Source organism: Podarcis muralis, chromosome 16, assembly GCF_964188315.1.
Source record: "Podarcis muralis chromosome 16, rPodMur119.hap1.1, whole genome shotgun sequence".
Classification (NCBI taxonomy): domain Eukaryota; kingdom Metazoa; phylum Chordata; class Lepidosauria; order Squamata; family Lacertidae; genus Podarcis; species Podarcis muralis.
The window spans coordinates 29,647,385-29,665,617 of NC_135670.1; the positions used below are offsets into that span (position 1 = coordinate 29,647,385).

Sequence of the window (18,233 nt, forward strand, 5' to 3'; positions counted from 1 at the left end):
CTTGGGGGCCGCAAAAAAAATTAAAGGAAAAAAATAATTTCATGTACATTTCCAAAATATAAGATAAAAAACAAATAAAATAAAACCTACATACAGCAACAGTGTTTTGTTTTGTGTAGGCTCCTATGATGTAAGTAATGGGCCCCACCTGCTAGCCTGCTCCCTAAAATATGACAGGTTTGCTCATTTCTATATATATAGATTTGCGCAACATGCGCAAATGGCTTTAGATACCTAGTAGGTCCATAAATTACCATATAGCATATATTTAACACAAAAAAAGTGAAAATTTGTTGTTGACAAAGGACAGCTGGACATATAAAGGGCCCCATTACCTTCAGTAGCTTAAAGGTAAAGGTAAAGGGACCCCTGACCATTAGGTCCAGCCATGACAGACTCTGGGGGAGCCGGCGTACAGCTTCTAGGTCATGTGGTCAGCATAACTAAGCCGCTTCTGGCGAACCAGAGCAGAAACACCGTTTACCTTCCCGCCGGAGCGGTACCTATTTATCTACTTGCACTTTGACGTGCTTTCAAACTTCTAGGTTGGCAGGAGCAGGGACTGAACAACGGGAGCTCACCCCGTCGCAGGGATCCGAACCGCCGACCTTCTGATCGGCAAGTTCTAGGCTCTGTGGTTTAACCCACAGCGCCACCCGCGTCCCATCAAACCTAAATCCGGCCCCGAGTATGGCTCAACTATCTGCATGCACAGCTACTCAGCTCGTACACTTGTTGAATGCACCATGTCAACAGCTCTATAGTGTTTTTCCCAAGGGAGGGGTTTCTTTTGAAGGGGTTGGAGGTGGGCGGGAAGAGTGGCAGCAGGAAATATTTCTGCTTGCCACCACCACTGTAGAACTGGGCTATAATGGACCTGTTGAGGATCTGAACTCACCTCCTGTGTTGGCTGCACAGGTCCATCAGTGTGCTTCTGAAACCTTTGTCTCCCCAATATTTGGAATCTGCCGACTTCCTCTGAATCTGGAGCCTTGTTTCAATTATCTCATCCTTCACCTCTTGTCCTAAGTCTCCTGTTTTAATAGGGTTGTTCCATTGCACATTTTAAAAATTACAGATGTTTACATTTTAATTAATTAATTTTAATTAATTAATTAGGGGGCGCGGGTGGCGCTGTGGGTAAAACCTCAGTGCCTAGGACTTGCTGATCATAAGGTCGGCGGTTCCCGTCTTTCGGTCCCAGCTCCTGCCCACCTAGCAGTTTGAAAGCACCCCTAAGTGCAAGTAGATAAATAGGTACCGCTTTATAGCGGGAAGGTAAACAGCGTTTCCGTGTGCGGCACTGGTGCTGGCTCACCAGTGCAGCTTCGTCATGCTGGCCACGTGACCCGGAAGTGTCTTCGGACGGCGCCGGCTCCCGGCCTCTTGAGCGAGATGAGCGCGCAACCCTAGAGTCGGTCACAACTGGCCCATACGGGCAGGGGTACCTTTACATTTTAATATTTTCATGGGATCATTTTAATGATGGATGTTTATATTTTCATGTTTGCGCAGCTGCTTTTTGTACTTGTAGACTGCTTAGAAGCCTGGTATCAAGTGGCATATGAAGCAAACGACAGCAACAATTAATAATAACAACCTTTCCATTTTGATTGACTTGAATTAATTTCAAAACGACTTCCTTATTTATTGCAGTAAGGATATTGATTCTCTGCCTTTTTGGATTAGGGGAGCCGTAGAACAGCTAATGAAATGTTTTAAAAAGCACCAATAAGAAGGTGACCAATAGCTGCTGCTATCCTTCTTGCAGGACCACGAAAAGCAGTATGTGGGGTTCGCCACTCTCCCCAACCAGGTGCACCGGAAATCTGTGAAGAAGGGCTTTGATTTCACCCTCATGGTGGCAGGTGAGAATCCCCAGCAGAACTACCAAGAGAGAGAGATCTCTGCTGATCTAAGGAGGGTCTGTCGGGATGGAGGTGGTCTTTCAGGTGTTCCCAACCCATTGGTTTAACAATCAATCCCTCCACCCAGGGAACTCTGGGAATTATAGCTCTGGGAGGCACCACTCTTAGCAGCCTTAGGAAACCAACAGCTCCCAGGATTCCTTGGGGGAAGCCAGGATGGTACGATCCTGCTTTAAATGCATAGTGTAGATGGGGCCTGAGTATAGCCTGCTTCTACAGGCTCTCAGGGGTCACCCTCAGTCTGTCCTTGGCCAAATCAATGCCTTTGAATCTTTCCCTGCCGAAATAACATACTGTGTGAGCATTGTGAACAAGACAAACTAGATTTGTGGTGATGAGATATTGTGTCAATCCAAGGACAGAGCATTCTACATGGAAACATTTCCTGCTTGGGGGACGATAATCTACCTCCCTGGTGCCATTCTTGAAGAGTAACAAATGCATAATCTTGGAATTTAGCACGAAAACCTCTTGTCCAAAATGTTCTTTTAACCTGGTATTTGCGCCTGTCCCTTTTTAGGAGAGTCGGGCCTGGGTAAATCTACTTTGGTAAACAGCTTGTTCCTGACAGACCTCTACAAAGACCGAAAACTTCTCAATGCCGAAGGTATTTGCCCGTGATCAGACAGGCAACACCTCCGACCAGTAGGTGGTGCTGTTTCCTGCCGTTGCTGTCAGCTAGGATTCTGTGTCTTGTCTTGCGGCTTGAAGTGCTATAGCCCTGGCATAGATTTGTAGCCACAGTGGAACCTAGGCTTGATAAACTGGGATCTGCTTCTAACATCAGTTGCTTGAAATGTTGCCTCTTTGTTACTGAGCAGAGCAATAATAGTGTCTTCAACCAGTAGGTTATGACTCGATCACGACCTGATCTAATGTGAGTAGCAACAGCAGCACTACCGCCATATTAAATATATGGTAAAAAATTAAGTCTGTCTGCAAATGCATGCTTTGGTTAAAGGTAGATCCTGGATCTGAAAAGACTATTGATATAGATGCATCAACCACATGGATGATGTGGGAGCTAATTCTACAAAGCCAAGCTTCTTTGTTCCAAAGAAGGGTTGGGGGGGGAGTATCTGTGACTCTCCAGATGTTCTAGATATAGGTAGGTAGCCGTGTTGGTCTGCCGTAGTCAAAACAAAACCAAAAAATAAAATAAATCCTTCCAGTTGCACCGTAGAGACCAGCTAAATTTATTATTGGTATGAGCTTTCGTGTGCATGCACACTTATTCAGATCTGAAGAGGTGAGCATGCACATGAAAGCTCATACCAATAACAAACTTAGTTGGTCTCTAAGACTCTCCAGATGTTGTTTGTCTCCAACTTCCATCTGCTCCAACCAGCATCATCAATGGTCAGGGGATGATGGGGAGCTGAAGTCCCAACAATTACTGGAGGGGCACAGGTTTCCTTGAGAGTTCAAAGCTACCAGAACAATTATGAGTGTTAGAATAGCCCTGCTGGATCAAGCCAGATCAATCAGATACCTATAGGAAGCCCTCAAGCAAGACCTGAGTGCAACAGCACATATTTCCTCCTTTGCAGAAGCCATGCTGGTTATGCTCCAGCAAGGCTTGTTCTTCTATGTCCTCCATTATTATTTTCTTTAACAACCCTTTCCACCAGTTTTCCCTGGTGAAGCTAATCAACCTATAATTTCTGGGATCCTCACTGGATCCCTGTTTTTTGGGGTGGATGGGTGGGAGGCAGGGGAATCCCATTTTGGGGAAGGAGAGGAGAGAGAGAAAGACCTGGCAACTAATCATAAATAGTGAGGCCGATTTGGAGGTAGGGGAGGGACATCTCTGGCGCTAACCTCCGTTATTCTTTTTCTTCCATCTTTGTATATCAAGAAAGAATCAGTCAGACAGTAGAGATTGTGAAACACACGGTGGACATCGAGGAGAAGGGGGTGAAGTTGAAGTTAACAATTGTTGACACGCCAGGTTTTGGAGATGCTGTGAACAACACTGAGTGGTGAGTCCTAACCCCACACCGTTTTGGTTACCTCTGCTGCAGGGGAAATTGTGAGACACAGTCTGGTTTCTCTCCAATAGACCATTTCCCCCTTTTCGTATGCCTTTGGCAATACCAGTGCAAACTGGCCTATAAGATATGCAAAGAGGTTTAAGTGATCAATAATAATTATAATAATTTTTTTTTTATTTATATCCCACCCTCCCCAGCCGAAGCCGGGCTCAGAGTGGCTAACAACATTAAAATGATACAACATTCTAAAATCATTTCATTCTAAAATAAATTCAAAATCAATTCAAATCAGATTAATGGCAACCATTGGGCTAGAGTTCTGTGAGGATTGCCAAAGGAGGGGGTCAGGCTGTGCCCTAGCCAAAGGCCTGGTGGAACAGCTCTGTCTTGCAGGCCCTGCGGAAAGATGTCAAGTCCCTCAGGGCCCTAGTCTCTTGTGACAGAGCGTTCCACCAGATTGGAGCCACAGCCGAAAAAGCCCTGGCTCTGGTTGAGGCCAGCCTAACCTCTCTGTGGCCTGGAACCTCCAAAATGTTTTTGTTTGAAGACCGTAAGGTCCTCTGTGGGACATACCAGGAGAGGCGGTCCCGTGGGTACGAGGGTCCTAGGCCGTATAGGGCTTTAAAGGTTGAAACCAGCACCTTGAACCTGATCCTGTACTCCACCGGGAGCCAGTGCAGCTGGTATAGCACCGGGTGAATGTGATCCCGCAGTGAGGACCCCGTAAGGAGTCTCGTCGCGGCATTCTGCACCCACTGGAGTTTCTGGGTCAGTCTCAAGGGCAGCCCCACTTTGCATATCTTATGCCCTTTCAGCAGCTCTGTGAAAGCTGAAAGAAATAACATACACCTGTAATATTACCCCCATGTTTACATTTTAGTGCAAAAACTCAAAACCTCCTCAAATTTGCTTTCATGGAAGGTAATTATTTTCTTGACAACGCTGTATAAGGGGCAACCTGTTTCCCCAGAATTTGTTTCTATATGGAACTGCAATTCTCGCTCTTAGATAAGTTATTTTTGCTATTACGGTCCAGTTCCAAACTGTTGTTCCCAAGGAGGGAGTAACGTAACGTTCCGGTTTTGAGCCATTAACATCCTTGCAGTTGTCGACAGACAGGATGCAGATTCTTTATGTTCTTTCTCTATGATAGGCAATATTTAGTTCAGCGATTTCTACACTGGATCTAAGGGATCTCTCCTTTGTTAATGTGTGTTATCCTCTGTCCCTAAGTACCATCTAAACTGGTGTCCCATTGCCATCTTTTCCTTGTGACTCGCTCTAGTTGGAAGGCCATCACGGATTACATTGACCAGCAATTCGAACAGTACTTCCGGGATGAGAGCGGCCTCAATCGGAAGAACATCCAGGACAACCGGGTGCACTGCTGCCTCTACTTCATCTCCCCCTTTGGCCATGGGTAAGGTGGGATGGGCTTGTTCCTTTATCTGCCTCACATACCCTGGAGCCAGTGTAGCGTAGTGGTTAGAGTTCTGGACTAGCACCTTGGAGACGAGAGTTCAAGTCCCCATTCAGCCATGAAACTCCAGTGACCTTGGGCCATTCACCTTCTCTTGGCCTTAACCTACATTTCAGGGTTGTTATGAAGGTAAAATCCACATTGAGCTTCTTGGAGGAACAGTGGAATGCAGATGTTATACAGTGGAACCTCTGGTAATGAACTTAATTCGTCCTGGAGGTCCGTTCTTAACCTGAAACACCACTTTAGCTAATGGGGCCTCCCACTGCCACAGCGCCGCAGCTGCGCGATTTCTGTTCTCATCCTGAGGTAAAGTTCTCAACCCGAGGTACTACTTCTGGGTTAGCGGAGTCTGTAACCCGAAGTGTTTGTAACCCAAGGTGTTTGTAACCCGAGATACCACTGTAATGGAAAATGTAAGGATGAATATTCAATATGGCATCAGGTGAAGGGCAGATGGGCGTGACTTGACCCAAATGGGCTTGTGGGTCAAATGGGAGAGACCTGATGGGCCTTATTAGACCCAAGGGATGAAGGTTCCTTACCCCTGATATAAGACAATAAGAGCCACAGGGCATTGGTGCCACCAGTACTGGACTTTAAGGCAGACTGGAAGTCTGCCACTCCGCAGAATGACCAGGAGGGGCTCCCTGACGCAACGGGACCGGATCGCTACATTATAAAATAAGCGCAGACATGACGATCTGAAGAGGAAGCAGGAAGTTCCCCACAAAGCCATGAAGCTTAGAGTCTAACATTTCCAAGCTGGAAAAGGGACTTGTTATAAGAGGAAGTCCTGTCCTTTTTTTTTTCTTTTGGCAGAAAGTTCCCCTTGCTAGTGTGCAGGGAAAAATAGAGATCGCTTGCCTTCTAACGCCGTATTTATTTGTTGCAGGCTGAGGCCGGTAGACGTGGAGTTCATGAAGGCTCTGCATGAAAAAGTGAACATTGTTCCCCTTATTGCCAAAGCCGACTGCCTCATTCCTTCTGAGATCAAGAAGCTAAAAGAGCGGGTGAGCAGCGGTAGTGCTGATTCATTCATTCATTCATTCATTTTGAAGATTTATACCAGTCTTCCTCAACCTGGTGCCTTCCTAGATTTTTGGACTACAACTCCCATCCGCCCCAGCCAGCGTACCTAGGTGTATACGTACTACTTCTACTACTACTAATTTATTTATACCCTGCCCATCTGGCTGGGCTTCCCCAGCCACTCTGGTTGGTTTCCAACAAAATATTAAAATACAGTAATGCATCAAACATTAAAAGCTTCCCTAAACAGGGCTGCCTTCAGATGTCTTCTAAAAGTCTGGTAGTTGTTGTTCTCTTTGACATCTGGTGGGAAGGCGTTCCACAGGGCTGGTGCCACTACTGAGAAGGCCCTCTGCCTGGTTCCCTGTAACCTCACCATGAGGGAACCGCCAGAAGGCCCTCGGTGCTGGACCTCAGTGTCCGGGTAGAACGATGGGAGTGGAGACGCTCCTTCAGATATACTGGACCAAGGCCATTTAGGGCTTTAAAGGTGAGCACCAACACTTTGAATTGTGCTCGGAAACGTATTGGGAGCCAATGTAGGTCTTTCAAGCCCAGTGTTATGTGGTCTCAATGGCCGCTCCCAGTCACCAGTCTAGCTGCCACATTCTGGATTAGTTGTAGTTTCTGGGTCACCTTCAAAGGTAGCCCCACATAGAACACATTGCAGTAGTCCAAGAGAGAGATAACCAGAGCATGCACCACTCTGGTGAGGCAGTCCGCGGGCAGATAGGGTCTCAGCCTGCATACCAGATGGAGCTGATAAACAGCTGCCCTGCACACAGAATTGACCTGCGCCTCCATGAACAGCTGTGAGTCCAGAATGACTCCCAGGCTGCACAACTAGTCATTCAGAGGCACAGTTACCCCATTCAGGACCAGGGAGTCCTCCACACCCACCCGCCTCCTGTCCCACAAAAACAGTACTTCTATCTTGTCAGGATTCAACCTCAATCTGTTAGCCGCCATCCATCCTCCAACCGCCTCCAGACACTCACACAGGACCTTCACCGCCTTCACTGGTTCTGATTTGAAAGAGAGGTAGAGCTGGGTATCATCCGCATACAGTGGTGCCCCGCAAGACGAATGCCTCGCAAGACGGAAAACCCGCAAGACGAAAGGGTTTTCCGTTTGCGAGTTGCTTCGCAAGATGAATTTCCCTATGGGCTTGCTTCGCAAGAAGAAAGCCCATAGGGAAATCTCCGGGGACCTCTTTTAAATGCTGGCGGTGGGGAGCAAAGCCTTTCCCCCCCTCTGGCCTTCAGAAGAGGTCCAGGAAGGCCGGCGGGGGCCGAAAGGCTTTGCTCCCCACCGCCAGCATTTTAAAAGCAGTCCGGGATAGCAGGGAAGCGCTTCCCGCTATCGCGGACGGCTTTTGAAGGCAGGCGGGGGGGGAGCAAAGACTTTGCCCCCCCGCCCACCTTCAGAAGAGGTCCTGGACCTCTTCTGAAGGCGGGCGGGGGGCGAAAGTCTTTGCTCCCCCCTGCCTGCCTTCCCGGGAGAGCGGAGAAAGGCAGCGCGTTTCTCCGCTGTCCCGGACGGCTTTTGAAGGCAGGCGGGGGGGAGCAAAGACTTTTGCCCCCCGCCCGCCTTCAGAAGAGGTCCTGGACCTCTTCTGAAGGCGGACGGGGGGCAAAAGTCTTTGTCCCCCCTGCCTGCCTTCCCAGGGGCTTTTAAATCACCCCGGACAGCGGAGAAGTCCTCCGCTGTCCCGGGCGATTTTAAAATGCTGGGGGTGGGAAGAAAAGCCCTTGTCCCCCCCCAGCTTTCAGAAGAAGTCGGGGGACAGACTGTCCCCGGACCTGGTCTGAAGGCGGTTTCCATAGGAACGCATTAATTGATTTTCAATGCATTCCTATGGGAAACCGTGCTTCGCAAGACGAAAAACTCACAAGAAGAAAAAACTTGCGGAACGAATTAATTTTGTCTTGCGAGGCACCACTGTACTGATGAACACCCAGCCCAAACCCCCTGATGATCTCTCCCAGTTGGCTGCATGTAGATGTTGAAAAGCATGGGGGAGAGGACAGAACATATTGAAAACGTTTTGGAAGTCAAATGGACTTCCGGAATGGATTCCGTTTGACTTCCAAGGTACAACTGTATACACATTAAAATGACATGCCTGAATAGGCTTGCTTAAACAAAGCAGCATTTTAACAGTCACCAAAAATAACATAGAGTGGGTGCCTGTCTAAAGTCATGGGACAGGGAGTTCCACAGAGTAGGTGCTGCCACACCGAAGGATCGACGGTTTACAAGTGTGGAACCAACATTACGTAGCTCTTGTGAAAGTGTCAGTTCTATAGATTGAAGCAGTCAAGTGGGTACTTGTGGAGTAAGGCGATGCTTCAAGTAAACTGGTCCCAAGCTGTTGAGGACTTGACATACTTAATATAGGTGTAGCCAGTGTGGTGCCCTCTGTATATACTACAACTCCCATCAGTGTCAGTGTGGCCAACCATCAGGGAAGATGGCAGTTGGAGCCGATGACATTTGGAGGCACTGCATTGATGACCTTTGTACTAAATGGTGACACCTTGAATTTAGCTCAGAAGAGTGGGAGGGCACTGGGTTGGGGAAGGCTGGCTTGTAGCTTGCCTTTCAGTCATGTGATTCTCAAAGCAGCTTGCAAGAAACCAGTTTTAACAATGCTCTGATGTAGGGACGATTGTGTGCTTCCTTTTTGGCCCAGACTAAAGAATACTGGGCTCGTTGGTCCATAGCTGTCAACTGTCCCTAGTTTGGCGGGAAACTCCCTTATCCCAGCACCGTGTCCCGCTGCTGTCCCAGATTGATGATGTTCCTTAAATTTCCGGGTTTCATGCTCACCCGGCTCAAGAGGGAAGCAGTGGCTCGGGGTCCTCCGCTACGTGAGAGCGTGCGCGCTGGCGCCATCGTCCTGGTGCGAGGAGTTCCATTGGCCTTTCCCCTCCCGAGAGAGGGGGGGAGGGAGAGAGACTCTCGCCCACAAGCCCGGAGGCGGCAGCAGTGGTGGCAGCTGAGGAGGTGGCCTGAGGGAGGAGGAAGAGGAGGGGATAGGGAGGGACGCAGAAGGGCGGCGCTTCAGCGGCTGCGGTGATGCCACGACCACCTCATGCCGGATTGACAGCACCTGTCAATCCTACCAATGAATGTAACTCTTTACAATAGCAAAATCCCTTAATTTGGCTGCTGATCCCTTATTTTCGAGGCTGCTGGCCCCTTATTTTCAAATCTGTAAGTTGACAGCTATGCGTTGGTCTGATGTGGTGGAAAGCAAGCGGTGTGTGGCCCCTGGAAGATTGCCCTGAAGGGAATGTGGCCCTTGGACTGAAAAAGGTTCCCTACTCCTGCTTTAAAGGTTTCTCTTTATGGCACCAGCCAAGTATTATGTTGTAATGTGAGCGTTCTTCCTGTTTTCCCTCCATCGCCCTGTGCAGATCAGGGAAGAGATCGACAAGTTTGGAATTAAAGTTTACCAGTTTCCTGAGTGTGATTCTGACGAAGACGAGGACTTCAAACAACAAGACAGAGAGCTGAAGGTGAGGAAGGGAGAAAATTGAATTAATTTTATAATGAATGATTTTAGAGTGTTGTTTGTGCTGTACTTTTGTACTGTTTTATTGTTGTTAGCCGCCCTGAGCCCGGCTTCGGCTGGGGAGGGCGGGATATAAATAAAATTTATTATTATTATTATTATTATTATTATTATTATTATTATTATTATTATTATTATTAATATTTTCTATAATACTTGGTCATGGTTAGGGATGAGACAACCTGTCAGTTTGGGGTTGTTTCAGCTTTTCATTTTGTCCGTCTTAAGTTTTCCGCATTTTCACATCAGTTTGCAATTTAATCGTAATGAAAATTCACCAGCATTTTAGTGCAAATGTGGTTGCGAATTCCTCAGGATGCGGCCGGACCTCCGGAACGGATCCCATTCGCAACCGGAGGTACCACTGTACATGTGTAGCTGAGTCTTTAAAAGCCTGGGACACAAATTTTCACAGCCCTCTAGCAGCTATGGTGACTCATTTACCAGAAGTAATGTGTTTAATATTAACTCTGGAAGTGTATACTTGATTCTGAGTCAACTAAACTTCCTAGAGCAAAATATACATGAAAAAGCTTAGTTTAGTGAGAATTGAGTATGCACTTTCAGAGTTAACACTAACACATTACTTCCACCATAGCCACTAGAGGGCCGTGAAAATTTGTTAAGTGTGCATTAGTTAAGTACTGTATTTTTCAGTGTATAACATGCCCCAGTGTATAAGACGACCCCTATTTTGGGGGACTACAAATTAAGGAAATGGGGGGAGATTGCCCAGAGTTGTTGAGCATTTTTTGGGGGGGAGATTGCCGACAGTGCCAATCGCCTGCGGAAGCCACCAATCATCTGCCCGCTTGCCACCAGCTGCCGCCAATTGCCCACCCAATTGCCACAGCAGCAGCCAATTGCCAACAGGCCTTGACACAGCCACCAATCACTCGCCCAATCGCCGCTGGTGATCTCCTGCTCACGGCTGCCACCAGTCGCCCGTCCCCCCTCTGCACTATCCGTGTATAAGCCGAACCCCAATTTTTAACATTTATTTATAATAATAAACACCTCGTCTTATACACGGAAAAATACAGTATATTTTGAATCACAAAATATGAATTTGGACACAAATGTTGTCCTAAAATACCCACACTTGATGCCTGAACATGGTCCTCTCCCTCCTTCAGCATGTCAGGCAAACATCTAAAGCAGTATGGACCACATCTGCCCATCCAGATGTTATTGGACTCCCAGACCCATCACTCCCAACTGGCATGGCCAGGGGTTGGAGCTGATGGGAATTGTTGAACCCTGGGCCAAGAAAACTGAGGAATCCCTCACTCTGCTTCCTTAAATCTGCTTTTCTTCCACTGGTCTTCTCCAACTGCTCTGATCTCTAGCTTCTTTCTGTGTCCATGTCTGATCATGTCCAAAAAACCCTGAAATTATCTTTCCTCCCGTTCCAGGAAAGTGCTCCCTTCGCAGTCATCGGCAGCAACACGGTGGTTGAGGCCAAAGGTCAGAGGGTACGAGGGCGGCTCTACCCTTGGGGAATCGTGGAAGGTGAGCCATGGTCCTGGGAAGCGAGATGGGAGTCCTGGACGTTGGGTCTCTGAAAAGCTGTTTGGCCTTCCTAGCTAAATGGAACCTGCTGGTTCAGGGGCATTCTACCTCCAAGTGCCAACCCAGAGCAGGAAGCCCATGCCTCAGTTATTTATACTATTTAATTCTACTCTGATTTCTGCTATTAGCAGTCCCCCATGGACCAGAAGCACGACTCATGACAACGAGGAGTCGTGTTTTCAGTGTGGTGGGTCCAGCGTTATGGAACTCCCTCCTATTAGAAGTCAGACATTTGCTGCCTCTCATGGTGGCATCTCTGCAGGGCTGTGGGTGCCCTGGCACCCACAAAAAAATTCAAAGGGCCCCCCTCAATGTTCCACAGCTGGGCAGGCTCCAGCCATGGGAGCCAATTCCAGGCAGCCATGGGTGATTGGGCACCCACAAGAATATAATTGTGGGGGCTGGGCACCCACAGAGTCAGTAAGAAGGCATCCACGCTCTGCAGCCAGCAAGCTAGGCACCCTTTTCTGGGTGTGTGTGTCAGACATGGAGGCACCATCTCTCTGAGCCCCTCCCCGCAGAAATAGGGTGCCTCACTGACTGCGGAGAAGAGCCACCACCGGCCAGCACAACACGGATGTGTGACGTCACATGCACATGTAATACAGTCATACCTCGGGTTACAAATGCTTTGGATCACACAATTTCAGGTTGCGCACTGCGCCGAACCCAAAAGTACCGGAACGCTAAATTGCGCTTTGTGCATGTGCAGAAGCGCTAAATTGTGACCCGCATGTGCGCAGACACGGCGCTGTGGGTTGCGAACGTGCTTCCCTCACGGATCACGTTCGCAACCCGAGTGTCCACTGTAATGTTAATATAATAATTTATTATTTATACCCCTCCCATCTGGCCGGGTTTCCCCAGCCACTCTGGGCGGCTCGCAACAGAATATTAAAAACACGATAAAACTTCAAACATTAGGAACTTCCCTAAACAGGTCTGCCTTCAGATGACTTCTAAAAGTCAGATCGTTGTTTATTTCCTTGACATCTGATGGGAGGGCGTTCCACGGGGCGGGCGCCACCACGGAGAAGGCCCTCTGCCTGGTTCCCTGTAACTTTGCTTCTCGCAGGGAGGGAACCGCCAGAAGGCCCTCTGCGCTGGACCTCAGTGTCCTGCATGTTCAGGTTTGCCCGTGTTATGTCACACATCTGCGTTGTGGCGACGGGCACCCACAATCCTGAGGGCGAGATGGTACCCTTGGCTCTAGCGGACCCTACTCTCACTGTGGTGAGCTCTGATGGGCCCTCCCACTGCAGGTGAGGCTCCGTTGGAACCTGTGGCAGCAGCGGGAGGGCCTGATGGAGCCTGTCGCAGTCGCAACAGGCCCTGACAGACCTTTCACAGGGTGCGTCGCGGCTCCTACCAGTCATGCTCAGGCATTGGGCACCCGCAATGTTGGGAGGAGCCCAGCACACCTGCTGCCTCTGGTAGGTTTCAGGCACCAGGTGAAAGCAGTTTCATTTCAGGAGAACTTTGCACCACCACAAATGCTGTTTTATTCTACAGATGTTCTAATTCATGTTCTAAATTTTGTATATCGTATATTTTTGTTTTTCCAAGGAGATTTAGGACCCAGGTGTGATGAAGAGCAGGGTATATATATATTTAAAATAATTAAATGAAATAATACTCTGCTTTTCCTCCCCTCCAACGGGGGCACTCCAAGCAGCTAACGAAACCCAACAAACCATTAAGCAAGCAACAAGCGCGTAACAACCACAGCGCTAAAAGCATGATATAAATAACACAATATTCTAAAATGGGAAGCAGCATCAATGGAACTCAGAGAGCCAATGGTCAAAAAACTCAGAATGTGCTTGCTGGGGAAGCTTTTAAAACAATCTCCCCCATCCTGATGTCCTCTAGATCTGAGTCATCCAATTAAATATATTAATTGTGTATATTAAATAGTATTAACTATATTGCAAACTCTTTCATTTATGATGTGGGAATTAAATTCAGTGCTGTGGCCCGCAGGTTCTGTGTCAAAGTACTCTTGCGGCCCACGTGGTCAGAGAGGTTGCGCTGCCCCGCTGTAGATGCTGTTGGACTCCAGTTCCCATGAGCCTCAGCCACCATGGCCAGTAGAGAGAGATGATGGGAACTGTAGTCCAACAACACCTGAGGGGCCAGATCTCTCCCCACCCCCTGCTTCAGAGGCCTCTGGCAGGCTAGTGTTGGAGCATAACCCTGGGCCTTACTGTAATCCGATGAGACCATGTCTATGTTCCCAATCACTAACAGAGGGGATATGGAACAATGCCATCTCGACTAATTGGAGACTTAGCAATTTGTGAGGATGTGAAGCTCATGGTGGGACCTGTGGTGGCAGTGGCTCCTTTGGTGACTTCCACTGGTGTCTGCAAAGTGCCTCATCTGCCCTAATAATAATAATAATAATAATAATAATAATAATAATAATAATAATTTATTTATATCCCGCCCATCTGGCTGGGCTTCCCCAGCCACTCTGGGAGGCTTTCAACAAAATATTAAAATACAGTAATGCATCAAACATTAAAAGCTTCCCTAAACAGGGACCAGCCTCCACACACACACATGCGTCGTATGCAATTAAAAAACCCGCGTCCCCTTGAAATTGCGTATTTCTTTTCATGGGTTCCCCAAGGCATGTCAGAGGAATGTGTCTGAAATGAGCTATCCGGTGGATTTCCTTCCACCACAGCTTAGCTGTGCTTGTCATGTTTATTCTCTAACACAGTTCCTTTTACAGTCATACACATTGGTGTGTGTGTGTGTGCTTGAAATAACTGAATACGGTTAGGATATAAAGGGGGATTCTGGTGCATATATTCCCTCCCCCCGATATTTGTTTGTCTGTTGCTGTGTGCCAAACGATGTCTGTTGTTGCTGCTTCCTCAGTGGAAAACCAGGCGCACTGTGACTTTGTGAAACTGCGGAACATGCTGATCCGAACGCACATGCACGACCTGAAGGACGTCACCTGCGACGTTCACTACGAGAACTATCGGGCGCAGTGCATCCAGCAGATGACCAGGTAGGGTCCCCCTGAGGTTCTGCTCCGTCAAGGGATGAATGCGTCTGTGTGAATCAGCCCTTAGAGCCATAGCTGTCAACCGTCCCTTATTTGGTGGGAAACTCCCTTATCCCAGCGCCGTGTCCTGCTGCTGTCCCTTATTGATGATGTCCCTTAAATTTCCCGGCTTTCAAAGGAAGCAGCTCCTCTCCCTCCCTCCTTCCCTGCCGGCCAGGGCGGAGGGAGGCTCCAACTGTGTTGCTTGGCTGCGTTGCTCACCCACTACAAAGTCTAAGAACGACTGGGGCATGGAGCTTGCATGCCTTGTCCTGATCAAATTGGCCGTGTTGCCTGGGGACTCGCCTTTGCTCAGCGCTTCCCAGCGGAGAGGTGATGGTGGTTTTCCTTGCTGCACCTCCTTTGCTGGTTTGCTGCGCTGTGGGAACCACCGCTTGAGGCTTCGTTTGGCTGCTGGCTGGGCTTTCTGCCTTTGGCTCAGGAGCTGGTTGACTAAAATCCCTTATTTTGGCTGCTGGTCCCTTATTTTCCAGGCTGCTGGCCCCTTATTTTCAAATCTGTAAGTTGACAGCTATGCTTAGAGCTGTTGTTGTTGTGTGGCAAACGTCTTCTGAAAGCAGGATGATTTCTCTTCTGAAAATGTGACACGCAACATTTCAGCGAAGGGCCTTAGCTCAGTGGTGGAGCCTCTGTTTCTGTTTAATTCAGCCCTTTACTTAAACCCATGAGGACTAGAATCTTTATTTATTCTTTATTTATTCTTTGTTGTTATCAGTCATTTGCTTCAGATTGAGATTTTTTTCTTTCAAATTAATAATAATAAATAAATAAGAATAAAAATGCGCACCCCACCACCGAGACCATTCCATTGTAACTACCCAACCTCCCAAAATTTCAACACCTCTCGCGATGGTTTGACCCCTTCCCGTTTTAACAGTACAAATTCTACAAACAGCCTTCATGTCTCCTCAAAATCATTTCTCCTACATATTCCCTGCCTTACCTTAATGGCACATGTGAATTTATCATTCATAGCTATACCCCACACCTCTTTATACCATTCTTTGGTTTTATATTCTGCCTGCCCCTTCCACTTCCTAGCTATAATATTTTGTGCAGCCGTCAATAAGTTTGTGAGCAAGTCCTCCATAGCCTGCAAACCTTCCACCCCATCATAAATTGATAATAATGCTACCGCTGAACTTTTGGTCAGCTTTAACCCAGTGATTTCTGTTATCTCCTTAAACCAGATTGAGATTTAAAGTTGATGGTTGGCTGGATGAGTGAATCAACTATATATTTTGGAAAACTGTTTGTTCATTTGTTCACTATGCATTTGGGCATAAACTACAGAAAGTTGGCAGTTTGAATCCCCGTGACGGGGTGAGCTCCCATTGCTCGGTCCTTGCTCCTGCCAACCTAATAGTTCGAAAGCATGTCAGAGTGCAAGTAGATAAATAGGTACCGCTCAAGCGGGAAGGTAAACGGCGTTTCCGTGCGCTGCTCTGGTTTGCCATGCTGGCCACATGACCCAGAAGCTGTATGCAGGCTCCCTCGGCCAATAAAGCGAGATGAGCGCCGCAACCCCAGAGTCGTCCACGACTCAACCTAACGGTCAGGGCTCCCTTTACCCTTTACCTTTACATGTAACTAAATCTTGCATGGTGGCGCCTGAAATCAAGGAGCAGATTTCCGTCCATCTTTGGACACAATTGGACACCATTTTGAATCAATATGGTGGACTGAACCTTTCAAGCCTGCACTGTTTTCAACCAAGTTTTGCATGGCGGTTCCTGAAATTATGGACCCCCCCCCCAATGTTTGGATACAATGGGACACTAGTTTGAATCAAGATGGCAGACTGAACTTTTTAAAAATTGCACTGATTTTAACCACTGATAACCCAGGTAATTAAGGGGATTAACAGAGATGGTTCTACCTTTCTCCTTTCCCAACCTTTTCTTCTTCCATATCATTATCAAACTTTGCACTGATTTGTTGTTGTTGTGCTTAGAGCTCCCAAGCAATGGCAGGTCCAAGATTGTTGGTGAATGAATGGATAAATGTTGCAGGGGGACTTTTTTTTCCTGGGGTGGTAGTGGGAAAATGAAATTTTGTTAGAAAAATATCTTCTGAGAACTTTTGACTCGTCACTACTGCCATAAAGCAACCTCCTGGATTGGAGAGTTAATGAAACCCAGCTTAATTCCCTTTTTCTCCTGCTCATGTTTTTAGCAAGCTGACTCAGGATAACAGGATAGAGAGCCCCATCCCGATTTTGCCGCTCCCAACACCGGATGCGGAAACGGAGAAGCTGATCAAGATGAAAGATGAAGAGGTAAGGAAGCATTTTGCTGTTGGTCGCTCTTGAGACATCACCCAAGCTAGCTATCTTCTTCTTGAATTTGGAGCTGTTTGTGGGGGTGGTGGTGGTACTTTTGTCGTGCGCTGGAGCACTTTGCCATTGTTAGAAGGAATTTCTGAAAGGCGGTATTTTGTCCTGGATCTTAGGGAAGTTTTTATATCTGATGTTGTTGTTGTTGTTGTTGTTGTTGTTGTTGTTGTTGTTGTTGTCATCATCATCATCTATTCTGTTGGGAGCTGCCCAGAGTGGCTGGGGAAACCCAGCCAGATGGGTGGGGTATAAATTAATTATTATTATGATGATGATTAGGCAAGCCAATTGAAAAATCACGTTTTTTTGGCGTTTTTGTAAAAAACAAAACAAAACCCTCAACAATCTTGGTGGTCCCCTAAAGAAAAGCTCAACCATTTGGGGGTCTTCCTAAAAAAAAAGCTGAACAACTTTTCGGGTGTCCTGGTGTTTACTTTTTTCAAATATGGCAACCCTACCATTGCTCACTCTCATCTTGAAAAAGGATCAAGTGTCGTGCTGGATCAGGCCAATGGACCTTCTGGTACAGCACCCTGGCTCATCAATTAACCCAAAGCATATTTGCATACTTAGGAAAGTATATTAAGAAAAAAAGAGAAGAAGAAAACTTCACTCATATTAAGTCTTCAGAACTTCCACAGTCATTGGTGTTGGTATTAAGTGTGTGTCATTTTGTCATCAGTGACGGCACAGGCACTGTCCAATAGGTGCAATCCCAAAGTCAACTGTTTTTGAAGGAGGCTAACATTTGCCCGGAGTGACGCAGGTGGTGCTGTGGGTTAAACCACAGGGCCTAGGACTTGCCGATCAGAAGGTTGGCGGTTTGAATCCCCGCGACGGGGTGAGCTCCCGTTGCTCGGTCCCTGCTCCTGCCAACCTAGCAGTTCAAAAACACGTCAAAGTGCAAGTAGATAAATAGGTACAGCTATGGCGGGAAGGTAAACAGCGTTTCCGTGCGCTGCTCTGGTTTGCCAGAAGCAGCTTTGTCATGTTGGCCACATGACCCGGAAGCTGTACGCCGGCTCCCTCGGCCAGAAAAGTGAGATGAGCGCCGCAACCCCAGAGTCGGTCACGACTGGACTTAATGGTCAGGGGTCCCTTTACCTTTACCTTAACATTTAACCAGCAGCCTCCAACAGCAATGTAAACACCAGGTTCCCATCAGTCAAAAAGAGAGTGGGGCGTGTTCATGTCTCTAGGTAAGAGTGGACTTTTGCGCTGCCTGAAAGT

General features: G+C 47.5%; 1 protein-coding gene across 2 annotated transcripts in view; it reads left to right on the plus strand.

The window, feature by feature from the left end:
* The window catches only part of SEPTIN5 (septin 5), a 28,584-nt gene that overhangs the window by 8,699 nt on the left and 1,652 nt on the right, over positions 1 to 18,233 (plus strand). For both annotated transcript variants that reach the window (XM_028709735.2, XM_028709737.2), the window contains exons 3-11: positions 1,772 to 1,868; positions 2,449 to 2,535; positions 3,787 to 3,910; positions 5,208 to 5,342; positions 6,298 to 6,415; positions 9,857 to 9,958; positions 11,430 to 11,526; positions 14,476 to 14,611; positions 16,844 to 16,946. In XM_028709735.2, the coding sequence (XP_028565568.1) occupies positions 1,772 to 1,868; positions 2,449 to 2,535; positions 3,787 to 3,910; positions 5,208 to 5,342; positions 6,298 to 6,415; positions 9,857 to 9,958; positions 11,430 to 11,526; positions 14,476 to 14,611; positions 16,844 to 16,946 (999 nt within the window). The remainder of the gene's footprint in view (positions 1 to 1,771; positions 1,869 to 2,448; positions 2,536 to 3,786; positions 3,911 to 5,207; positions 5,343 to 6,297; positions 6,416 to 9,856; positions 9,959 to 11,429; positions 11,527 to 14,475; positions 14,612 to 16,843; positions 16,947 to 18,233) is intronic.